The sequence below is a fragment of the Zootoca vivipara genome, chromosome 2 (genome assembly GCF_963506605.1).
Source record: "Zootoca vivipara chromosome 2, rZooViv1.1, whole genome shotgun sequence".
In the NCBI taxonomy this organism is placed as follows: domain Eukaryota; kingdom Metazoa; phylum Chordata; class Lepidosauria; order Squamata; family Lacertidae; genus Zootoca; species Zootoca vivipara.
In genome coordinates this window covers 52,234,757-52,260,303 of record NC_083277.1, presented here as the reverse complement: position 1 = coordinate 52,260,303, position 25,547 = coordinate 52,234,757, and the positions used below count along the sequence as shown (strand labels likewise).

The 25,547-nt window shown below is 45.2% G+C and overlaps 2 protein-coding genes and 1 long non-coding RNA gene across 4 annotated transcripts in view; 2 read left to right on the top strand and 1 right to left on the bottom strand.

The window, feature by feature from the left end:
* The first annotated feature begins 1,348 nt into the window (after nucleotides 1-1,348).
* LOC118080609 (uncharacterized) lies at nucleotides 1,349-16,978 on the top strand. The gene is made up of 5 exons (XM_035106087.2): nucleotides 1,349-2,987; nucleotides 8,826-9,102; nucleotides 10,837-10,952; nucleotides 12,980-13,215; nucleotides 15,732-16,978. The coding sequence occupies exons 1-5, from the start codon at nucleotides 2,171-2,173 to the stop codon at nucleotides 15,912-15,914; spliced, it is 1,629 nt and encodes a 542-aa protein (XP_034961978.1). The 5' UTR covers nucleotides 1,349-2,170; the 3' UTR covers nucleotides 15,915-16,978.
* LOC118080611 (uncharacterized) lies at nucleotides 8,832-25,436 on the bottom strand. Its single transcript, XR_004691993.2, has 3 exons — nucleotides 25,306-25,436; nucleotides 24,682-24,808; nucleotides 8,832-8,966 (listed from the first exon to the last, which is right to left on the bottom strand). It is a non-coding gene; the product is annotated as an uncharacterized LOC118080611 (long non-coding RNA).
* The window catches only part of ACY1 (aminoacylase 1), a 39,464-nt gene continuing 29,849 nt past the window's right edge, over nucleotides 15,933-25,547 (top strand). The window contains exons 1-2 of one of the 2 annotated variants that reach the window (XM_060271516.1): nucleotides 15,933-18,276; nucleotides 19,274-19,447. The gene's annotated coding sequence lies outside the window, so the exon portion shown is untranslated. The remainder of the gene's footprint in view (nucleotides 18,277-19,273; nucleotides 19,448-25,547) is intronic. The other variant, XM_060271515.1, reaches the window with a different exon arrangement.

Below are 25,547 nucleotides of genomic sequence, written 5' to 3'. Positions count from 1 at the left end.
AGTGTAATTTGTAACTGGATCCATGGAAAAGCTTGGCAGATATCGGAACACACATCAGAATGTTTGAAAGGGAATGCAGTCAGAAATGGTGGCTCTGCAATATTTAAGTTGAAATAAGGGAACAGCATGGGCAGAGGAAGGACTGAAAAGGTTGGTGGCTTGTCTAGTATATTCTGTTACTGTACATGAACTTTAAATGCTAAAGGTTTTCTCATTATGCTTCTATCTCTTCAATTATACAATAATAATTTAACAATGCATGGGCAAGTGATTTTGAGTGCTCCGGTGTCGTCTTTCTGGGTGATGTAAGCTGTTTTTTCTTGACGTCCCATTGCAAGTTAACAGAGCTTGCACACCATTCTCCAGAAACTGAAGCACCTTATAATTCCAGGGTTCTTAAATGCTGAGCTTTGGAGCCCACAGAACTGCCCCTCCTTGGTGTTATTCCTGCACGCCTTCTTCAGAATGACCCTAAGAGCCAATCCTCACTGGCCAATTCACCTCCTTTCACTCTGATTAGCTTCTCAATTGTTAAGAAGCTAAAAAGCACCCCTTTCTTGCTCATTGTCTGGTGTGCTGATGCTGGTTGCAGGCACCCTGCTACAGAAATAATAGCAGATCTTCAACCCCACCACCACAACTGGACCTCGGGTTGTAAGTCGCTTTTATTTTTTGCAAAAAGAAAAGTACTAAGGAATAAGTGCAATTAATGATCAGTCACATTTGACAGTGTCTTTGCACCCAAGGCAGATTTGGGCTGGTGGGGGGGGGACACTCCCTTGGAGGTTTGGATGCATGATTTGGCACAGCCCAAAGCTACTGTGGGGTACACACACACACACTCACTCTTCCTAATTCCTAATATGAATATGCATAAGCAGGGGATCTCCCTCCCTCCCTCCGCAGCTGACCCGGCCCCGACCACGCCTTCTGCGTCCCTCCTCCCGCCGCTAGGTGGAGCCTTCCGCCTGGAGGAGGAGGTCAAGGCAAGCAAGCCGTCGGCTGCTTCTGCTAGGCCCCGTAGAAGCGGGGCGGGGAGGCTTCGCCGTGGCGCCATTCGCTCCGAGCCAGCCGGGTCGAAGTGTGTCGCAGGGGGCGGGGGAAGAGGCAGGACGCAGCTGCCGCGGAGGCTGCAAAGTGGAGGTACCGTCACGGGCCGGCCGGGCTGCCCTCTGGGCGGGGGGGGGGCGGGGGAGTGCAGCGCTGGCCGGGCTCGCGCGCTAGCTGCCTGCAAAGCAGGGGCTGGAGATGCGCGCGGCCTGGACGCGGCGTCGTTGGCTGGGGGGGAGGGGTGCGCGCTCCCTGTAGGCGTTGGGGAGCTCGGACGTGGGGGAGACCAGCCGGCCAGACCCGCCAGGTGGGGGTGGGGGAGAAAGATGTGGGGGTCAGAGTTAGCTAAGAGACACTCCCGCCTCCCCTCTGCAAGGTATTGCATCGAAGGAGGCGAGAAGCAGAGCTCGGTTGTTGCTAACCCTTCTTTGTCTACTTCAGGAATTTTTTATTCCTTTTCGTTTTAACTCTGCAGCGCCTTCTCCTTAAACGGCAAAAACACACACTCCTCCATGGCAAAGAACGCTCTCCCTCCCCCAAGTCTGCTACACATATTTAGTTTCTTGGGATTTTGACCAGGCCCCCACGACCATTGAAAATGTATACGTATTTGTTATCTCTGAGGGAGTTTTCCAAAAGAAGGATGGAGCAGGTGACATTTGGGGGCTCCCTGGTTTTGTTTCCTTTTAACCTTTTTAAATCTATGAGCACCTGTGGCTGCAACTACATGGGAGACTAGTTTGCTGAGTAGAACATGTGGGGGTTCCGGGATGTGGATGTTGGCACGTATATAATAATATGATTGCCATAACAACTGACAACTCAGTTTTGCATCTCTCTGCGTTCAGCAAAGTGCCCAGTCAGGGTTTCCTCATCAGAGGTGCCTGTTTTAGGCTCCTTTTGGTGTCACTGAAGGAGTTGGAGGAGGGGAAAAAGGGAAGATGTGTATGCAAGTGGGAGGTTTTTTTTTTTAAAAAAAAAGGCTTGTAAACAAGGGTGTGTCTTGCTATACTTAACCAGGCAGGAGCAGTGGGAAGCTGTTTGCTTGTCCCGGCAGGAATGGTCTCTGCTTCTTCTTGAGGGTGTTAATGCTTCCTCTTTGCTGAGGGGGAATTGATAAATGGCTGAGGCTCAGAGGCACCCAAGAGATAGTAGTGATATGCTCCCGAAAGACGGCGGAAGAATCCATTGGGTGCACATCTCTCCGTCTGTGGCAAATTCGATACAAGAGCTGTTGGAGCAGATAATATCTGAGCGGGATGCTTTAAGCCAAGCCCTGACTTCTCTCTCGGCTGGACTGGCCAGACTGGAGAAGCACCTGGAAGAGACGGACCGTCGGGTAGAAGTTCTGGAAACAAAGGTGGTGTCCACGCAAAGCTGTGTCGTCAAACACTCCACTCTGATGAGGGAACTGGCGGTGGGGCGCCTGGTGGCCGACCGCAGGCTGGAGAGCCTAGAGAACAGAGTGCGAGCTCGGAACTTAAGGGTCACTGGTGTCCCAGCAGCTGTAGGAGATGTCAACCTCATTCCGTACCTAGAAAATCTGATGCCAGCTGCCTTGGATTTAAATGGGAAAGAGGTTCCCATCTGCATTGAAAGTGCATACCGTCTCCCAGCAAAGCATGCCCACGAAGGTAGAGGCAGTACAGTGCTAATAACTCTCTCAGATGTACGCCATCGGGAGAGGATACTGAACGCACCGCGGGCTTCCCAGACAACAAAGTTCAGTGGACACAAGGTATCCTTCTTTCCTGACCTCAGCCCTGCCACGTACGCCAGGCGGAAGCATTTCGTTGCACTCAAGCAAAAGTTCTTGAAGGCAGGAGCTCGGGCTTATGTCTTGAGCCCTGCAAAGTTAAAGGTGGTGCACCAGGGGAAAACCTACATCTTCAAGGACAGCAAATCTGCAGCCCAGCTGCTGGATAAAATCCAACAAGGTAGCCGGTGAAAGGTTATGGTGAATAAGGATAAATGGAAACCTGAGCCAAGAAGCTATGGCCCTTCTTTCTTACGATTGTGAATTTCACACTAGTGTGCAGCTTTGTTTTGGCTACCTCTGTCCCTTTTTTATTTTGAGTAAAAAGTAGTTAGTAACTGGAAACTAGCTAAGATTTACCATCACCGCAAGCCTTGTGAGATATGCAATACCTTGGGATAGCTTCTGTGAAAGTTGTTTATTCCTTTACCTCTGCTTGATAAGTAGAAGCGGGTGTTTCTCCCTCTAAAGGCAACAATCTTTACCTGTGCATGATCATCTTCCACAAATTGGGAAGGGAAATAATTCAAAAGGGTGTCTTGCCTTCTGTACTAGGCCAGCTGACTTGTGTCAGGACATGCAGTAACTGGCCAGGAGAATAAGTGTCTGCTCAGGCCATTCCACGTTGGGCAAAAGATTCCTGCATTGCAGGGGGCTGGACTAGATGACCCTTGTGGTCCCTTTCAACTTCTCCTTGCATTTTCTTTTACATACGAAGAGGTTAAACATCAGAACAGAGCTGGTGTGTTTCTGGGTGGTTATCTTTGTTGCCTTCCTTTAAGCTTCTTGGTGTTAAGGATTTGCCTAGTTAGACCTCTCTGTCTAGAGCACGGGTGTCAAACACAAGGCCCGGGGGCCAAATCCGGCCCGCCAGACCTTGTCATGTGGCCCGCCGAGCGCCCCAGCCAGCGGGACCCAGCAGCGGGACCTTGCTGCTGAAGCGCCGTGCCGACAAAGTGCCGACAAACAGCTTGGGCCGGGGGGGGGGTAGAAAGGCGGCCGGAGCAGCGCTGCGTGGAGCGCCCTGAGCCACAGCAGGAGAAGGAGGAGGCAGCTTGCTGGGTCAGCGCCCAGCAGCGCCGTACTGAGAGTCCCGAGCCTCTGCGACCCAGCAGTGCTCTGTAGCACTTTGAATCCTCCTCCTCCTCCTGCCATGGCTCGGCGCCTGGAAACGGCTGCTGCTGCTGCTGAAGCACAGACAAAGCACCCAGCAGCGCCGCATGGCAGGAGGAGGAGGATTCAAAGTGCTACAGAGCACTGCTGCGTCGCAGAGGCTTGAGACTCTCCGTGCGGCGCTGCCGGGCGCTGACCAGGCAAGCTGCCTCCTCCTCCTCCTCCTGCTGTGGCTCGGGGCGCTCCACGCAGCGCTGCTCCGGCCGCCTTTCTACCCCCCCGGGCCCCAGCTGTTTGTCGGCGCTTCTTTTCTGTTTGTCGGCGCCACAGCAGGAGAAGGAGGAGGCAGCTTGCCGGGTCAGCGCTCAGCAGCACCGCACGGAGAGTCCTGAGCCTCTGCGACGCAGCAGTGCTCTGTAGCACTTTGAATCATCCTCCTCCTGCCACGGCTCGGCGCCTGGAAACGGCTGCTGCTGCTGCTGCTGAAGCACAGACAAAGCACCCAGCAGCGCCGTGTGGAGGAGGATTCGGATTCAAAGTGCTACAGAGCACTGCTGCGTCCCAAAGGCTCGGGACTCTCCGTACGGCGCTGCCGGGAACATGAGCTCAGCAGCAGCTCAGCCTCACGAATGTGCAACTCTGAGGCTTTACGCACGTCTCCTAAAACGGACACCTGCTGCCTCACGCTGCACGGGAAATGCTTTTTGCCCCTGGGTCCCTTCGCGCTCTTTTCTGGCGCTGAGTCAAGGCAGCGACCCCCCCTTCCCTTTCTTTCTTCCTCTCTCTCGTTCTTATTCATTCTTTCCCTCTCCTTCCTTCCTTCTTTATCTCTGTCTTCTCTCCCTCTTTCTTTTTCTTTCCTTCTTTATTCCCTTCCTTCTTTCCTACTCTTCTTTCTCTCCCCTCTTTCCTTCCTCTCTCCCTCCTGCTCCCTCTTTTCTTCCTTCCTTCCTTCCTTCCTTCCTTCCTTCCTTCCTTCCTTCCTTCCGTCCTTCCCATCTTTCTTCCTCTCCCTCATTCTTATTCTTTCTTTCCCTCTCCTTCCTTCTTTATCTCTGTCTTCTCTCCCTCATTCTTTTTCTTTCCTTCTTTATTCCCTTCCTTATTTCCTACTCTTCTTTCTCTCCCCTCTTTCCTTCCTTCCTCTCTCCCTCCCACTCCCTCTTTTCTTCCTTCCTTCCTCCCTCCCCTCCCCTCCCTCTCCTCAGAAACATAGGATGCTGCTTTATACTTCTGGCCCTTAAACCCTGGAACCAGGAGAACAGCTCCAGTGAGTCAACCTCAGCCAGTCCCTTTGGTGAAGGGTGGTGGCTCACTGGCAGAACATCTGTCCTGCATGCAGAAGGACCCCAGCATCTCCAGGTACCAGTAGCTCTGCAAAGCTCCTGCATGAAACCCTAGCAAGCCTCCACCACCCAGTGCAGTTACCAAAAATCATTTTTCAATAAATTGTACAATAATTGTACATTTGAATATCTACTTGCCATTATTCTGACTATGCTAGTTATTACTTACATTATTACAAAAAAACAGTAATAATTGAATGCAGTGACAATAATTTATGATAATAAAGAGTGGACACATAGTCCTACAGATACAACCGGCCCTTTGAGGGTGACCAAACTGCTGATGCGGCCCCCGATGAATTTGAGTTTGACACCCCTGGTCTAGAGTCTTTTGGGCCTGGTTGTGTATGTGTGAATGGGGTCTGATGTGGTCCTCTAAATCCCTGGCTAGAGCAGACATTACTGTATATTCCGGCATATAAGACGACTGGGCATATAAGACGACCCCCAACTTTTCCAGTTAAAATATAGAGTTTGGGTTATACTTGCCGTTTTAATAAAACGACCCGGCATATAAGACGACTCCCGACTTTTGAGAAGATTTTCCTGGGTTAAAAAGTACTCTTATACGCAGGAATATACTGGTCTAGAGTTAGACGTGTGCAGTGGTGGCCAAATTTGCTAATGATACCAAATTGTTCATGGTTGTTAAAGAGAGACTGTGCTCCTAAAGGATCCCTCCAAACTGAGCGTATGGGTTGTGAAATGGTGAGTGCAATTCATTGTAAACAAGTGTAAAGTGATGTATGTCGGGGGAGGGGCAATAAATCTTCACATAAACTATCATGGGGTATGTACTGGCAGTGATGGACTTATAATGAGACATTGGGGTCAAAGTAGATAGCTTGATGAAGATGTAGACCCAGTGTGCAGCAGCAGTGGAAAAAAAGCAAATTCCATGCTAGGGAGCATTAGGAAAGCTATTGAAATAAACTGCTTGTTTCTTATTGCTGTTAACAAATCTATGGAGCAACTGCATTTGGAATACTGTGCACAGTTTTAGTCACCCTAAAAATATATACCGTATATACTGTGGAGTTAGAAAAGGTTCAGAAAAGGGCATCAGGAGGATGGAGCAACTGCCCTGTGAAGAAAGGTTGCAGCGTTTGGGACTCTTTAGTTTAGAGAGAAAAGGCTAGTAAGAGGTGGCGTTATAGAAGTTTATAAAAGTATGGATAGCATGGAAAAAGTGGATAGAGAAAAGTTTTCCTCCCTTTCTCATAACACTAGAACTTGTGGAGATCCAGTGAAGCTGGATATTGATTGAAATATTCAGGATATATACAAGAAAGCACTTCTTCATGCAGTGCATAACTACAGCAGTGGTGGTGGCCACCAACTTGGGTGGCTTTGAAAGAGGATTAGACAAATTCACGGAGAAGTCTAGCAATGGCTACTTTCTATGGTGACTCTGCTGTGCCTCCACAGTTTGAGGCCGTACTGCTTCTGAATACCAGTTGCTGAAAATCAGCAGCACATTTTGAAACATCTTTGGAATCTGGGGTCCCTTCCCTCTTTTGCCTCCCTCTTATCAAGGTGTGTTCTGCTCACGAAATGTTACTGCAGTTTTTGTCATCCGTGACTGTTGGTCATTCTGGCTGGGGCTCATGGGAATAGGAATCCCCCCCCCTCCCTGCCCACTGTTGAGTGAGCTGCACAGGACCTCTTGACCAGGGCTGGGGAACTGAGGGCCCACCAAATGTTAGATTCCTGCACCTATTTCATTGCCCATTGGTAATAGCATGTAATAATAATATTTAAATGCTGTTTTACCAGAGAATATTGATATGATGGTTCACTCACTGACAGGTGCAATATTAGCTGTAACTACTAAATAGAACAAATATCAGTTTGCCTTCCCTGGAGAAAAGGCTCCTAAGAGTGTAGGATATAGTTTATGGTTGAATTAGCTATTATCATTAGAATTAAGGAAAGGGAGATTTAAGAGGCGATGGGTTTATTGAAAAAAAACGAGCCTTTTCAATGTCTACTGGAATCCTAAGAGTTTAGGATGATGGTGTACAGCCTTAGGCGCTATAAGGAGAAGCATAAGGATAACTTTGTTTCCTATGGGAACATGTTTCCTGTGGGAATAACAGACTAGTGATAAACAAACCAACGAATGAGAGTCCGTTTAAAGATACCAGCTATTGCATTTGGCTGCAAAGTTTGTATTATTTGTTACATTATTGCATTATGCTTGTTGAACATGTGTGTTGTGAGTCAGCAAAATAAATTTTGAAAAAAACCTGGGGGGACTTGGAAAAGGAAAGGTATTGGGAAGAGGCAACAGAGGGACACCTAACAGGCTCCCTCTGGATGGGTATGTGAATGGTAGGTTGCAAATGGGGAGAGAGAAAAGAAGATTGAGTTGTCACCTTTTCCCTAACAGATCTCCTGTGCATTGATAACTGTGTGAGACGCTGCTGAATTTCTGCATTCATTAGCATAGAAATCCAGTAGAACGCATTTCTGAATTTTTGTCAGCTGTGTGGCTCATAAAAACACAATAGGCCAGCCTTCTAGACAGACCCTGACCACTGTGTTGGGGAAGAGGCATGGTGCAATATACATTCTCTTTATTAATGGCAGGTTGTCAGTGCCAGTTGCAGGTTTTGCAGAGCTCTCAGTCAAGTTATCATTAGTCTCCTGCCTCTTAGCACGGGCCCAAACTTTTCATTGTTTCAAGCTGCTGCTGTACTACTTTTCATTATTACTGTGTGCTCATCTGCCACGGGGTGAGCAAGCAGGCAGTGGTTTACCGTGCCCTCTTAGGTGAGGAGCACGAGTGCAGAGCTCTTGGTTGGGGCCCATTAAAAGTGTGGCCCTTGTAGCCCATGCCAGCCCACCTTTTTTCTTTGCCTGGTGTAAAATCATAGGGGCAGCCCTTCTGAGTTCCAGGGCAAACAGTGAGGGAGTGCCATTGTGCTCATGCCCAGGTTGTGGGCTTACCAGTGGCATCTAGTTGGCCACTGCAGCAAATGGGACCCCAGCAGCAGAGCTCTTCCTGGAGGATGTGCTGAGAATGTGTAGAAGCAGGCTGAAGCATTAGTAGAACTTCATTGTTCCTAAGCTGCTTGGGCTATTGCTACTTTTGGCCTCAGCCTACCCATCTCCAGCAGGTATTGTAAAGACTTGGAGAATATCACTGATGCAGGGACAAACATGAAGTAGCTAATGTTGAGGAATATGAGTTGGGGCATCTTGGGTTCTCTGAACCTCTCAGCAAAAGGACTAGGTTTCTGTGGTACAAAATCAGAAGAGGTTTTGGGGATATACGGGTTCCCACACTGAACCCAGATCAAAGCACCACTAGCCAGTAGGATCGTTTTATTATTATTTATTTATTTATTTAGAGTATGGATGCTGTTGCAGAGAAGGCCACATGCCCTACAGAGAGGCTACTCTGGACACAGCCTCCTTAATTTTTCCTGTGCCTTTCCCCATTGTAACCCTGCAATTTGATTTGCTGCATAGAGTTCACCTGTGTCCTTCCCCGTGATCAAATTCTCTGATCCTAGTGGTTTTCTCCCTTTCTCTCTGTCTCAAAACTCTTTCAGAAAAGATGACTATGACTTTGATCCGCAACAGGCTGGGGCTGCTGGTCCTAGGAGTCCTTGTCACCTTCGTCCTCTACCTGTTGCTCCCGGCAATCCAGCATGAGAGATTTACATCCTCGGTAGACGTCCCCAAGCCACGGGCTATGGAGGAAGAAATGAATAAGGGTCAAGGCACGGGCAACGTCAGCATCTTGACAGGGACAGTCCTGCAAAATCCCTCTGTTTTCTTTAGAGAAGCTGTACAGGTACAGAAAGATGGGCCACCCTTCACTGAAAGGTAAGGTACCCCCCCAAAAAAAAACTCTGACTGTAATGGCCCTTGTCACCTTAAATAAATAATGGCAGCCTGTCCATACTGACAGTTTGTAACTACATCAGCTTAGGTTATGATTCTAGTAGTGTGTCCTCATGCAATAATCAGACTACTAGAGACAAAACAAATTTTGACAAATTGTTCTTCCTTTGATCCAGCATTCTGTGCCTCTGCAAATATGCAAGTGCTTGTTGACTAAACCAAGATAGCTGTTATCCAAAGCAACTTTGAATTAAAACTATCCTGGTAGCTGCACTTCTGCTGCTAAAAATGATCCTTCAGCACTTGAGAGAATAAATACATTTTGGCTTTTCAGTTACTTTTCCACTCAGAGGTGCCAAAAGATGACTGCATTATTACGATGGTGAAGTATCCAGATCTAGACTTTACCTCTGGATCAGCTGTTTCACAGATCTTTTTGTTTCTTTCCGGCAAAGTGCAGAAATGTTCAAGATAGCAATAGCCTGCTGAGTCTTGCTGATGCTGAAGTTTTCCTCCTATGTTTGTTGTGCTAACCTATTGGACTTTTCAGGTGATAGCTTTATTGTGCAAGTCCTGCTATGTTATTGCAGAAGATCCAAGCACCTTTTTTCCTCAGCTAGCACATTTGTTGTAAAGAATCTCATTTTCCCAGCTGTCACGCACAATATTTCAGCACGAGAGAGAGAGAGAGAGAGAGAGAGAGAGAGAGAGAGAGAGAGAGAGAGAGAGAGAGAGAGAGAGGATGATAGAGAGAGAGAGAGAGAGAGAGAGAGAGAGAGAGAGGATGATAGCTAGATAGATATTCTCTCTCTCTCTCTCTCTCTCTCTCATATTTGTGTGTGAACAAAGTTTTAATTGAAGTGAGAACAGACATCCAGATAGTAATTGCAAATGTTAACAATACTTACTATTATAATCCAGAATATTATTTCAGCAAATAAAAAAAAAGAGAGAGAGAAAAGGAAAAAGGAGCCAGCATGTATTCATTAATTTCATATAATGGCAGGGAAATGGTATTAAATAATCCCTTTTTATATAATTATCATTCTTTGTTGAAAGATAATTGCATTCATATATTCTCACAGAATTGCAAAAGAATTATAACTACGGTAATCCTATGCCCCTCTGTCTGATTCTCCAAAATTCTTTAAGCATTCCCCATTCTTGCTGAAATCTATTTTCTTTTTCCCTTGTCAGACCCAAAGCATCTAGATAATTTTATGTAAAGCTGCCAGTTCCCAACGTTTTGTAAACTATTACCTCAGATGAGGAAATTCTTTCTGTTTCCAATATTTCACTAACAAAATCCTTGCTGTTAGTCATATAATGTGATAATTTCTCACGTTCTTTGGCATGAGTTCTTATTGGTGAGCGCTGGTGACATCTATGGTGACGATCTGCAACACCCACACCTATAAAATATTTTACTTTCATTTTTCTGTGTTGGAGAACCTGAGTACTGTTTACTATGCCACTGTATCTTAAATATGTGTATATCCTTTGCTGCAGTCCTATGTTACTGTGTGAACTCTCTTCCTCATTTATTACATTTAATTCTAGGTTGTGTGCAGCTCACAAGTGCTGGAGTCTGTATATACCCTCCCCTTCAGAAAATCTGTACTGCTTTCCCACCCCCATCCAGGCTATCATTACTTCTATATTTGTTGTTTGTTTCTTCATTTGCAAATAGACTATACACCGTGTTTTCTTTTCTAGGTTGGCAGTGATCTTCCTGCATGGTCAGTCCTTCAATTCAAAGACATGGGAAGAATTGGGGACACTAGCTTTACTTTCTGAGAATGGATACCGTGCAATAGCCATTGATTTGCCTGGTGAGAATAAGCTGCAGACTTACCCGTGTTGGAGCTTTATGTGCTCTTGCAGTTCTTCAGGGAGAAATAACATAAAAATGTGTGTATCTAACTTCATCACTGGCACTTTAGTTGACAGTGAGCAAAGGTATAAGAAAAAGCACCACTTACTGTGCTCACTGAACTACTCCCACATAACTGGGGCAGGGGTAAAGGTTTGGCGTGTGTGGGTGTTAGGGGAGAGGTAGTACAGTGGTACCTCGGGTTGCAAACGCTTCAGATTACAAACTCTGCTAACCCGGAAGTAGTACCTCGGGTTGCGAACTTTGCCCCAGGATGAGAACGGAAATTGTGCGCTGGCGGCACAGCGGCAGCAGGAGGCCTCATTAGCAAAAGCGCGCCTCAGGTTAAGGGATCCTTAACTCCTTGACAACATGAATGCCACAGAAATAAAGGATCTGCCAAAATCACTCTCCCATCAATCACATTGGGGGAAAAGTGACTGAAGTACTGTACAAAGTCAGGAAGTTTTCTTGAGTTCCCCAGCTGTTAAACCAGGCATCCCCAAACTGCGGCCCTCCAGATGTTTTGGCCTGCAACTCCCATGATCCCTAGCCAAGAGGACCATGGGATGATGGGAATTGTAGTCCAAAACATCTGTAGGGCTGAAGTTTGGGGGTGCCTGTGTTAGACTGTACCTCACATCATTCCCAGACAGCTTAGCCCAATGGCCATGAATAAGCCAGTTATACTGCTGGCTGGCAAATGAGACCTTCCATGAGGCCACCAGATTCCAATGATGCTTTCAGTGTTCTTTGATCTTAGGACCCTAGATGCTTTTGGACTACAGCTCCCATCATTTCAGGGTGCTGTGAAGTCTGTGACGAGTGAGACATGGGAAAACAGCACTGCCCATCTTTCTTGGATATACTGTCATACCTCGGTTTAAGTACGCCTCGGTTTGAGTATTTTCAGTTTAAGTACTCCGCGGACCTGTATAGAACGGATTAATCCACTTTCCATTACTTTCAATGGGAAAGTTCACTTCAGGTGAAGTACGCTTCAGGTGAAGTACGGCCTTCCGGAACCAATTGTGTTTGTAAACCGAGGTACCACTGTATTCCTCTTTCAGGCAACACTGTTCACTAGAGGGCAATGCTTGGTCCCTGCTCTGGGATTCTTTGTCATAGTTACTCATTGCCTTGGAGATGTGACAGCACTAGCCTAGATAAGTTTGGCTTCCATTAGAGCATAAGGTGGCTGCTAATTAGCAGCAAGCAGTGACTTATGAGTTGAAGGTGCTTTTAGACAGATCGCTGCATCTTCTCCAAGGGAGAAGTAATTGCTAGTAAGTTCAGGTTGAAAATTAGTTGGTTTAGCAGCAAAGCCATGTAGTTAACTCTCCTTGAATGTTCAGCTTCCTTGAGTCTTTGTTTCATATGAGCTAAACTCAGCTCTGCATTTTGCAGCCAACCTCAGTGCTAGTGGAATGATTTCTCCCACACTTATGCTGGTGCAGGTTCTTTAAATGGCAATGATGCTTAGCATTCATAATCACTACATTTTTGAGAGAAGGAATCAAATATGTTGGTAATTCCTACTGTAAGGTAACTCAATAATATTGCTCCCATAATAGGGAGAGGCTGTGACTTGCAGGAGACCACCTTATAGATTACTTGGTTGATTTGAAATGGGAGGCGCTTGGCTCATGGCTCACCCTCTTAATCACTAAGTAACTAAAGAAACCACCACTGACAAAGATCAATTAGCTCTGTCTCTGCAACCTTCCTAAGACCCTGATTGTCCACAGGATTGGACAGAGGAAAACCATCCTATTGAGGAAAGAACCTAGATCTGTGTGCTTAACAAAGTGACGACAGTGGCCTGAGCTTGTGCAGGGCATAGTTTTCTTCACTTTGGGCAATGGGGATCCGTTGGTAAAGTTAGTAGTTGGAATCAGTCTCATGATTTTCCACCAGCGCACGTTGATTGTTGCCTGCGTGTGTCCTGGCTGTCTAATTACCCCAGTTCCTTCTGTTTCTCAACAGGCTATGGGGAGTCCCCAAGCTCCAGCGCTGTTGAGACAGCACAAGGCCGTGTTGCTTTCCTGCAGCAAGTCTTCAAGGAGTTGGGAATCCAGCAGCCTGTTTTGATAAGTTCTTCCATGAGTGGTCGCTATTCTATCCCATTCCTTCTGGGTAGTGGGGAGCAGCTGAAGGGCTTTGTGCCCATTGCACCTGTGGGCACCAAGGACTTCACTACTCAGCAGTATCAGCAGGTCAAGGTAAGAGAGAGGGAGCTGTGTCATGGTGACCCTTCTAATGTTGTGACCTGGAGCTCATTTGATAAAGATATCATGGGGGCAAGTCTTAGCATACGATTCTAGCGGTGGAGCGGAAAAAGTGAGTGTCAGCCTAGTCTTTGTTCACAAGTGCATCTCTCATGCTTTGAAGGGAGCCTGTGTAAAACCAATAATATGCACACACAACAGGTACAGAATTTGGCATAACATCTGGCATCCCAGGGAAGTTGGCCTTCATTGTTTAGAAGGAAGCTTTAGGCCTGCTTGACTTTTTGGGGGGGATGGAATACATACTGGATTAAGGATAAGAAATTTCAGGAAAATAACACAGAGTTCAGTAACTTTGAACAGCTTCCAGGCTTTTCTGCTTCCTTGGGTTTTAGTTAACCATTTTTTACTCAGAGTAGACCCATTGAAATCAATGCTTAAGACTATTATTTTTAAAGGTTCTACTCTGAGTAAAAGTTTAATACAGCCTCTTGTCTCTGTTCCTGGGTCCTGCATCTTTCCCACCATTCCATCCTGTCTCTGCCTTTTGCTGCCTTAGTATTAACTCTTCTGGATATGGAAACAGTTTCTCTAGGTGTCAGGGTTGTTCAGACTACTCCTGAGTAACGACCTTCCACATACTTGTCTTTCAAAAGTCTTTATTGGTGCACGTTATTTACAGTGTAGTGAGCTGTCGGTTTCATGTCTTCTCATTCCATATCAGAATCCGGCACTGCCCCTTTTCGCGACTTTGACCAACATAAAAGCCTCGGGACAGTGAATCTCCTCCCCTTTCTCCTCCTCCTCAATACTGGTGTCGGGGGGGGGGGGAAGGGTCTACGGTCTGCCTTCTCCCTGTCCACCCTTCCCGCCTCTCTCTCTTCCTGCCTGTGGCGCAGGGGCTCTCCAATGCTGCCAGAACCCTGGCACTCCTTCTCCGTCTCCTGACTCACCCCTTCAGACCCCGCGCTTTCATGACTGCTTGGAGACGGGCTGCTCCTGATGAGAGGGGGGGGTTCTCTATAATCCCTCCCCCTTACACTAGGTATGGAAATGCATGCTCTCTTGTTTCATCCGCCTGATTCTGGGTGCGACGCTTCTGCAGAGCGGAAGGTGCACAAGACTCCACCCAGATTACAATGAGAACAGGGTTCTTCATTCAGTTGCACTGGCCTAACTACTGCTTACAGCAAGAGGCAGCCACTGTGGTGCCAATCAGGTGTTGCAGAGAACATTCCTGACCACTGGCCGTGCTGACTGGGGCTTATGGGAGATGTCGTCCACAGCATCTAGAGGGCACCTCATTTGCTACGTTTTTACATCTTTCTTCTGTGCCAACATGTTTTGTACATTTAGTCCCTTTAGTCAGTTACAAATAAAGCCTTTTGCAAAACAAGTCGCTCCTCACGTGAGCGTGCAGTCATGCAAGTTTGTAATAATGTATTCCTTTGGGAGATACTTGGTTCCCAACATCCTCTTCTGCCCGAAGGTCTCTAGGTAGACTTTCTTCTTTGCATCTTGGCAACAGGCACACTTGTTGAATCAGATTTATTTGGTGTACATTGAAATGCATAATTAGGAAGGAGATGTGGAGCTTTGCAAAAGTGAAGTGATGCTGAGCATTGCCAGGCATAGCAATCGCCCTGGCTTCATAACCACAAAAGAAAGAAGCTGGTGGAAATAAGCCCTGTGGCCAATTGCTTGGCCATTGTGTTAGTCCAGATCAGACATCCCCAAACTGCAGCCCTCGAGATGTTTTGGCCTACAACTCCCATGATCCCTAGCTAACAGGACCAGTGGTCAGGGATGATGGGAATTGTAGTCCAAAACATCTGGAGGGCCGAAGTTTGGGGATGCCTGGTCCAGATGATGTGTATAGCATGGTATGTAGCTGACCATATAGGACCGTAGTACACCAAACACTGTGGCTGTCATTCGTGTGTGTGTGTGTGTGTGTGTGTGTGTGTGTGTGTGTGTATTGCCTTTCCATATCTAAATATTGTATGAGGTGCTGCTTTATGGAAACCCAGTCAGATGGACGGGGTATAAATAATACAATTATTATTATTATTATTATTATTATTATTATTATTATTATTATTGTAAGGTTAGAATCGAGGGGGAATAGTACACCTGCAGTTGTAAATCCCAATCTCAAACTTGCTACCAAGATGATGATCGGCCCCTTTAACCTTTTCACTGTCAGCTAAAATGTACCTATATTATAAGGGTGCATAGCCTTATAGTAGTTTTCAATCTGTTGCTCTTTAATGTTCTGATTTATGTGTGCTTTTATATGTCATCTTGAGCACTTGCTTTGGCTGGAAAGGAAGCCCGGGAATGTTACAAATACATTTCCAGCAGAGCTTTCAAAGAAGTGCCCACAAGTGCCCATACATAAAAGTATGGGATTTCTTCATCCACAGTGCTCCAGGGATTGTACTTCCCATGCTCACTTCCACCAGGCCCATTGGAACATTACTGACGTGTTAATGTTTTGATCTCTCTAGATTCCAACGTTGATTATCTATGGAGAGCGTGATACTGGCTTGGGTACTCAGTCTCTTCAGAGCCTTCAACAGATTCCCAAATCCAGAGTTGTCATGCTCATTGGAGCTGGCCATGCCTGTTACCTTGATAAGCCTCAGGAGTTCCACAAAGCACTCCTGAGCTTCCTCGGTGAGCTGAAGTGATTGTGGTACTCTGTATATCTGCCCTGCCGATCTCTTCCTGGGAAAGAACTAAGACTGAACCTTTGCCATGTCCCTGGGGTGCTGTGTGTTTGAATCTGTTTGTCAATATTTAAAGGGCTGTAGGACTTGCTGACCGTGGACAGGGAATTGCTTCTGCCTGCTTGCTCTTGAGGCTGCTTTTGTTACGACTGCTCCAGGCTTGACTGTCTGAATCCTGCAGAAATATTGGAACGAGGCTATATGGAGCAGAGTGACACCGTTTTCAAGCTATTTGTTGTGACTGTGCCTGGAGAACTTGATCTGCACATCACTGTCAGCCTCTTGCCCCATTTTTAAGAACTGATCCCTCTGGACAATGATGCAACTTCAGCAACAGTTTCTTCTTTCAGGAGCACAAGCGGCCCATGTTACATCGAGGCCGCACTTCTCCATCATCAGCTGACTACTTCAACTGGTGTGTACACTCCTGTTTTAAGGATTGAGTGTTTTCTACGTGTATGTTGCTTTACTGCTCTCCTCTTTCTTGGAGGGGGTCTCCTCAAACTTGCCCATCAGTGGAAGGCAACTAAGTGGGCTGCCGTGCTGAATTGTGGCACCCCAATAAGATGAAGGGAGTGTGTGTCCTTGTTTGGAAGATCTGAACAGGAACAAACCACAGCAAACACTAATATATATGAAATTGGCCAGGAGGCCTTTGAGGGACTTGGGGGGGAATTCTTTTTCTTTTCTTTTCTCTTCTTTTTGTTTCTTTGGAAAAAGCACTATGTTTAAATGTCTGTTCCATTTAACTTTTGGTGATAATTGTGATGCCTTGGAAACCCGGCTGTAACAAGTTGGCTGGTTGTGGGTGATTTTGCTTTGTTAGTGTTACATAGATGATCACCCAAGAAAGAGGAGGTGCAGGATAGAGGGGAAATGATGCTACAAGGTTTTCAGGGAATGTAGCCCATATGTTAGGGTTGTGGCTGATTGCTTCTATTTGGTGTCATAAGCTGTTTAGGGGTGCTCCTTTTTTTTTTTAGTGTTGCACAACGGCTAAGGGTCAATAAATAATTTGTACAGATCTTGTTGGGTGTATGTCTACATGCACATGCTAGGTAGAGACTGGGTGGAGCAGGAAAGCCTTGCTTATTTGCTAGTTGTCAAAGAACAGGCACCCCCAAACTTCGGCCCTCCAGATGTTTTGGACTACAATTCCCATCATCCCTGACCACTGGTCCTGTTAGCTAGGGATCATGGGAGTTGTAGGCCCAAATATCTGGAGGGCCTCAGTTTGGGGATGCCTGTCATAGAAGATGGAAATTCCCCCTATACATTCCTGTTTGTTGGGGTGAGCTTACTCTCTGCTCATCCATGTGAGCAAATGTAGCTTGATCTATTCTTAGCTGATAACAGGATCCCTCCCCCTCCAACTCAGAGGATGCTCAACCTCTGAAGACTTTTCCAAATTAAGACTAAGAGGCCTTGCTGTTGCCAAAGACTTCAAAGCACCTACTACAAAGGAGCCACTGCCTTTGGCTTTATGATGCCTCACAAATTAAAAGCCTGATAACAGCTCGTGGGCATATTTGTGATACTACAACAACACAACTACTAAGCATGACACCCCCCTCACTCCAAGAAGACTTCACATGCCTTTTTAAAGCAACATCCCACCTCAAGTATTGTAAACTTGCACTAAATGTTAATAAATTCCCCTTAAAATATGTTCAGGTGATTGCCTTCCTAATTCCTTTGCACACCGAACTGTTCAGGTTGAATTTATTTTAACTGCTGAGACGAATGAAATAAAAGGTTCTCCTTTGAGCTTAAAGCAATTTAGTTGCCTACTAAGACACGGCAAACGTATGTTCAGACATCTGTCAGTAGACTATCCTCAGTGGGGTCTGAGAGTTTTGTGGATGACGTGCCACGGTGCAGACTGAGTGGTTTGAAAGCTAACAGTACAAAGTTGTAGGTAGCTGTTCTTTATAGAGCAAAGGATAGATCGGTCTGGTGAGTTTCTGCTTTGAAAACTAAATTCCATTGCTGAAGCCCTACGAAGTAGGGACACTACAGAGATAGTTCTTGCTAACTTTCAGGTTTAAGTGCTGGTGTTAGCGTAGCATGGTGTCTATCCTATCCTAGTTCTTTAAGAGCCAATGGCCTATCTTTGGGTCTCTCATTCATCTAGCACCTTCATGTGTTTCCAGCTGACTCCTACTCACCTTTTATGGGTGACTATTTCTGGTTGTGGTATAAATACTCGTACTTGAAAAGAGATACTGATGGAGTGAATGTGCTGCACATTAGGATTGGATCTGCCTCACAGCCTCACTGGAAGTGGTGTGCCCTTTGAGGGATGGTGAAATTATAATTTACTGTGAGTAAAATGGACTATTACCTAATGTCTCCAGGACTTCTTATTTGCAAAATGACATGGATGGGAATTGCCTTCTGCACTTTGGCTCTTACTCGTAGAGATAGCCTAGAACTCGAAAGAATGCCAAGATTCAAAGGAGCACGGAGGGGGGCAGGGTTAAATGGCACCAGATGCTCAAGATAATTTTTAAAATGCTGGCTAGGCAATAGTGCACAGGATACAAAGTCCAACACTTCATTTTCTTTCCTGCACATTTGATCACTATTCTACCAAGCCAGTTTTTTTTACCAGTTAGGAACGTGGAATGTAGGAGCAAAATAATGGATAAAGTGCCTGCTTTGGACATTACATGACAATATGTTTGATGTATAGTGCTTTTAAATGATGGTGTGTATTTGACAACATACAATGGATGCAAACTGTAGCTAGTTACATCTCATTGCCATAACATGTGTCTGCTTCATGCTTTTCTGTGTTTACTGCTGCAAGCACAATAAAATCTAGAGCCGGAAGCACATCCCAGTGGATATGCAGTATGAATACACATGCTGACTAACTCCACTGGCCAATTGTGTATCTGCTGCACACATGCAAATCTGTATATCTGCTACAAAAATATGAATTGGCCCTTAAAAACATGGCCCTTTTAGTATGTAACAGAAGTATAAATAGCCCAAGACAAGAGTATACAAGAGGTGTAAATGTACCCCTCCCTTTTAAGCTTCATTTTATAACTTAATTTTTTTTAGAAACTTAGAACACAACCCTTGCAGAAATGGGGAGATGCCTGTAATAAATAACGTTCCTAGGATTCTTTAGGAGAAGCCACAACAGTTCGCAGTTATAAAACCAACAAATACATTTCAAGAATAGTCCTAAGCATCCAATCTGGTTTTCAGAGTAATTGTCTTCTACTCTCAAGCTTTAAGCCATTCCTCCTACTTTGAGTTGTTGGCCAGGAGTAATATAAGAGCTAAAATTCAGATCATATTTCTAGGGAAGGATTCTGACTCAGAAGTGGGGTTGTTGGTAGAGAAGGCTCCAATATGCTCCTTGAAACATGAGTTTTCAGCCAGCCAGCCTGCTGCAGCTCTTCATCATTCACCAAGATGGAATTCACCTATATGGAAAATGCTTCAGGCTGCCCCCTTCTGCCCCCTGGATCTTCTGAGTAAGTATCCTAAGTGAACTGCACACCTACAAAGGCCAGCAACAAAGCCTTGCTGGAGGAAGGGGGTGGCTAGTCCTGAGAATCCCAAACAGTGTTACAAGATTCCTGCCCCTGGCTCTCAGGAGCCCTAAATATGAGCACTCCCATTAGGGGCTGGGGATATGTACTATTATAGTTTACTGACTCAACTGGAACAGTCATCACATTGATAGATCAAGTATCTTCACTATGCAGATGGTTTGCCTATACAGTAGTATACTAACATTGATTTTAGTCAGCCACCAAAGGAACCAACTGAAACTCTTAACTTTTAACAATTGCTTTCATAAATTGTGATAGAAGCATAGTGTTGCTTAACTTTTGCCATTCTGCCTACGCCAGGTTCAATAATATGCAGAGACTTCAATGCCTGCAAATTGGACATGAGCCCATATTCTCTTTGTGATTAACATACCGAACAAACATCTCTGTTATTTTGGCAACCAACAAAAGTTGGAAAGAGATGGCCCTGCCTAAAAATATTTTATACTTGTTATAGTCCTCTGCTTTCCATTGCCACTTCGTCCTCTTCAGGGCATTGCTCTTAACATGTAACAAAGAGGAGCTGCTGGAGATAAACTTATTCAGTGGCTTACAATAGTGCAATGTGCAAAAATGAAATAGGAGTAATTGCTCAAGGGAGCGTTGACCCTGAGCAGGGAAGATAATGGTGGTGCATTTGAACCTGAATGACAGTAAGCCTTGAGTAAGGTTTTTAACATTTGAGGTGTTAATCGTCTCAATGGAAATATGAAAGAAGATAATACTACAAATGAAAGGAGCACGTTGACCCTCAGAGGAATGAAAAACATAGTATCACATCACATATAACCTGACTATTGAATCTGTGAATGGCTAGTTAAGAGCTAGTTAAGTGGGATCACCAATTTTATTCTGGCTTCTGAAAGAACTGTATATGCTTGCAATCAGTAGGAAACACCAGCCTTTTCTACACCAGCCTTTTCTAACTTGTAATGCCAGCATAGATATGCTGCATAGGATGGGTGATAACGTATTTCTTTATCAACAGATAAAATGCTTTTGTTCTTGCTATGCCTGCCTGCACCCAGCGCTAAAATCTTATGCTCTGGATCTGCGATATTTGTCAGATTGGATTTGCTACATATTCTTTGTTCTACCTGGTGTTTCAAGCATCCTGAACAACATGAAATGAATGAGAATTGCAAGTAGCTGTACCCTTCCAGAGAAATTGAACTTTAAGAGGCCTGCGCAGACCCACCCACCCAATGGAACTGGGAGTTGGGTGCTGTGTGAACATGACTCTTTAGAACAAACAATCAGTCTTGCGCACAGCAAGTATGGGATGACACTTAAAATTCAGAGCATGGCACAGCAAGTGCTGCAGTACTGAGTGAGGACAGTGACCTCAAGAGGTTCTGGGAAACAACACAACATGCAACCGTAATGAATTTGGGAAGCTGACTGAGAACTTAGGGTAATAGAGAGGATATGCACTGTCATAGCTATAGTGCCATCAAAGGACTTTGGCTGTGCAACATTCATTTGAAGATCTACTGAAAATCTGCCCTTCTTGGCTGATTAAAGCCATGGTGTGGAAAGTCAGGGCCAGGGTATTACAAATGCATCATTGCATGATGTGGTGGGGGCAACCACACTTAAAGAGGCAGTGTTGCAGCCAATGCTTTAAAAGTCATCCTGGAGCCAGTGATGTGTGATGACTACTAGCCAGTTGCCAAAAACCTTTTTGAGGGGAAGGTGGTGGCAGAGCAATCACAAGTGTTGCCGGATGACACTGGTTATCTAGATCAGGCACCCCCAAACTTCGGCCCTCCAGATGTTTTAAGACTACAATTCCCATCTTCCCCAACCACTGGTCCTGTTAGCTAGGGATCATGGGTGTTGTAGGCCAAAACATCTGGAGGGCCGCAGTTTGGGGATGCCTGATCTAGATCAACTTCAATCTGAGTTTAGATCTGGTTTCGGGACTGCATAGGCTTTGATCACCCCAATGGATGATCTGTATTAGGAGGGGGACAGGAAGTACAACCTTCTCAGTAGCTTTCTATACCATTGACAATGGCATCCTCTGGTTGTGGGGTGCATATTGGAGGCACTGTTCTACAGTGGTTCTATTCCTGCCTGGACAGTCGAGTGCAGACAGTACCATTTGGAGAGTGCTCTTCAACTCCCTGACACCTGTGCTATGGTATTCCACAAGGCACTGTGTTGTCCCCAGGACTGCTTTAACATCTATTTGAAGCTGTTGGGAGTGGTCATTAACAATTTTGGAGCCCAGTGCCATAAGGATGCTGAAGACATGCAGCTGTATTTGTCCATAACATCTAAATTAGGAGATGCTGTGCAAGCCCTGGACCAGTGCCTTAATGCAGTGGTGGACTGGATGAGGGCCCTGAGAAGACATAGGCTGTATGGGGAGGTAGTTCCTATGTCTAGAAGATAGGCCAGCTGTCTGTTCTGGATGGGGTTGCATCCCCCCTAAATGAGCAGGTGCATATCTTAGAGGTACTCATAGATACATTCAAGTGACCTCTGTGGCTAGGAGTGCATTTTTGCCAGTTTCATCTGGTACACCAGCTGCAGCCATATGAGAAACACAAGAACATAATAAAATCCAGGCTGAGGAAGGGGAAAGTGTGGAAAGGAAGTGTTTTAGAGAAAAACGTTATATGGACAACCCATAATTAATGAAGGTACAGGTGAAACTTTGAAAATTAGAATATCGTCAAAAAGTGCATTTATTTCAGTAATTATTATTATTTTTTAAATTTTTACAAATGCTTTCTTTTGGAAATTCCACAGTAATAAAACAAATAGTTACAATAATACAAAAATAAACAAAAATAAACATCACTATTACATTTCATTAATTGCATTCCATTTATAATTGGCCTGCCTAACGACAAATAATTACAATGACAACAAATAAAGGCGTGACATATCTTGCTTTGCGTGTCATGCATCTATGTCATATATTGGTGTCACCTTTTAAGTTGCATAACTGAATTAAATGCACTTATCGACGATATTCCAATTTTCCGAGTTTCACCTGTATAGGAAACTTACTATCCATGTTAAACAATGGTATGGATGATCCCAGAGTCTAGGCACCAATAATATTCCCTTCCTGCTGATTATCTCTATGGTAGGGGCAATGGAGTACAGGAGGGATTGCAGATTGACTGGGGTAACTGAAAGGAAGATCTGTCTAGTGCAGACATTTTGGCCATTTTAAGTGCACCAATCTCTGCTTCATAAAGTTCAATTTATAAATAATTTAGGGGAGAGAGTTGAAGTGTCACAAGGAATTACATCTCAAAGGGTTATGTGCTGTGAAAACCATTATGCATTAAATATATGCAGTAGGAGTTTATTGTGGGTTGTTGTGCTCAATAAGGAAAAGTAGGCTTTCCACCTGCCTTCCAGGGATATAAGAATTGCATCTGGAAATGTGTGCAGCAATACTTTTCTTTTTGTGAAGTGTTACTAATGTAAAATTGGCTATACACAGATGAGAAGGTGGTTGATGTAGTGGCTAAAAATGTGGGCTGTGAGCCAGGAAGCTCTCAATTAAAATGTAGCATCAACCATGAGTTGGTTAGATTTTATTACATTTGGCAAGCCAGTTAATAGCCCCTCAACCTTCATTTGCAATCAGGCAAAGTATGCTCTGAAGGAGGTGGATCTGGACAAGAAAGAAGTTTACTGGGACTAGTGTGACTGCTTAAAGTCCCTTAATGATCAGTGACCACCCACACCTTTTTAAAGGGGAAATTACAGGTAAAATGTTTGGAAAAGCTATGAAATAGCTGAAGATGATGGTTTATTTTTAAGCCACCATCCTTTTTCCCAGCAAGGATGATGTTATCTAGGTCTCTGTGTGTAAAGCAACAAAGAACCTACTGTAGTTTGAATCTGACTGAGAGCCTAATACAGGCATCCCCAAACTTCGGCCCTCCAGATGTTTTGGACTACAATTCCCATCATCCCTGACCACTGGTCCTATTAGCTAAGGATCATGGGAGTTGTAGGTCAAAACATCTGGAGGGCCGCAGTTTGGGGGTGCCTGGCCTAATACATAGGACACATAGTCATGTATTTAAACAAGCATGCCTACTGTCTCCACACAATTTAACCCCCTCCCCCCAAAAAACCATGGGAACTGTAGTTTATCCCCCACATAGCTATAGTTAACAGCAACAGAAACTATTCAGGAGAAAAAGCAGCACGGGCCCCCTTCTGGATTGGAGTTTTGTATCAGTTTTTGTGTGTGTGCTGAAAACTGCTCCTTCCTGGCTGCTTACCTCCAAAAGTTCTGTTTATTGCAAACAACACCTTCAGGGGAAAATAGAAGTGGATGCTTTTCAGTAGAAAACCATGAGCCTGGGGCTGCTGCTACCTCAACATAACTAGTTACCGGTATGTTTATTTAAACCTATGTCACAATGTAGCTTGGATTGAGATGGAAAGGAGAGTTGTAGTTTAGAGCTCTGGGAATGCTCTGGGCAGTGATGTAGGAGCATGACTGGCTGGGAAAACCCAGCCAGATAGGCAGGTTATAAATAATAAAATTATTATTGTTTAGTAAGACTACTATGCTATCTGCCTTCACCTATCTTTAGCTTGCTAATGAACTCACATGTGACAAAAATGCTGTAGGTTTCCAGTGATTTCTCTTTCCAAAGAAATCCAAGTTCAGGTGAGTGCTGCCCTTGGAACTACTTGCCACTCGGTGCCAAATAATACTAATTTATAGGCATCTGTAAGGTTTTACAACAAAGGTAACATGTGTGAAGCACTTTGAATGCTCTGAAGTACTAGAAAACATGCTAAGTATTAATTTCAGGATAATGGCTTAATTTCATTAACACTACACCACTCGTCTGACTCTGCGTTTCTGAGCCTTAATTTTAAACTCCATATTTCTACATATTACTATTCAAACTACATATTAAAAACTCAATATAGGATATTCAGTAACCAGGCTAAGAGCCATGGCAGGTGAAGTGAGTATAAAAATATGCTGCTGTGTTGATAGTCTGCCTCTTGGTTAAGCCTAAACTTGAATCCTGTCCCTTTTCTTTTTGGAAGGGGCAGGAGTTCAATATAGCATAAAGAAAGTGATTAACTGAAACTTTTACGTATTTATGCATAAGTAAGCCCCACTGGTTTTTAACATACTGTAACTTCCTTACCCCAAAGGACTTGCACCCTTAGTCACGAGCTAGAACGTTTCTCAGCGAAAGTTATCCAAATGTCTGGTGGGAGTAATCTTCTGCACCAGGGGCACATTTTAGGACCACTCAGATTGTAGGAAGTTTTCTGAAAAGGACAATACAGTGGAACCTCAGTTTATGAACACCTCGGTTTACGAATTTTTGGTTTACGAACGCCGTGGACCCATCTGGAATGGATTAATTCACTTTCCATTACTTTCAATGGGAAAGTTCGCTTCAGTTTATGAACGCTTCAGTTTATGAACAGACTTCCGGAACCAATTGTGTTCATAAACCGAGGTACCACTGTAGATTGATGGGCTCCAAGGATTCATAGGAACCAACTCCTAGGAGCCAAATAAAATATTTGAGGGGGCTAGGGTCCCCAAAGTTGATGGGCATTGACAATGCCTTTCAAATAGTGTGTGTGCACCGCGTCATATGATCGATTCTGCGGGGCGGGGCTTACCTGCCCCTCCCCTCCAATATTGTATTCAAGGTGGCACCCTTGCAAAAACCTTTTGCGTGGGAGGTAACCTCCCCCTGCCCCAATATTGTCCACCGGACCACCCACCCATTATGTCGATTAATACCCTCACCTACCACACAGGGCTGTGGCAAAGAATTGCAAGGCGATGTACGTGGAGTGTTTGAAGGCGCTCTCAAAAGGGGGCTGGGGCTGAGGCGGCTTAAGAGTTTGGAGTTTCTTAGCTGGGCTGCGAGTTTCCGCTCGCGGCTCGCGCTGTCACCCTCTAGTCTAGCCAGCCTGCTCAAGAGAAGAGCCGGCGCTGGGGAGCAGGAAGTGCTCTCTGTGGAAGGGCCCTGGACGTGCCCAAGCCTGCCGT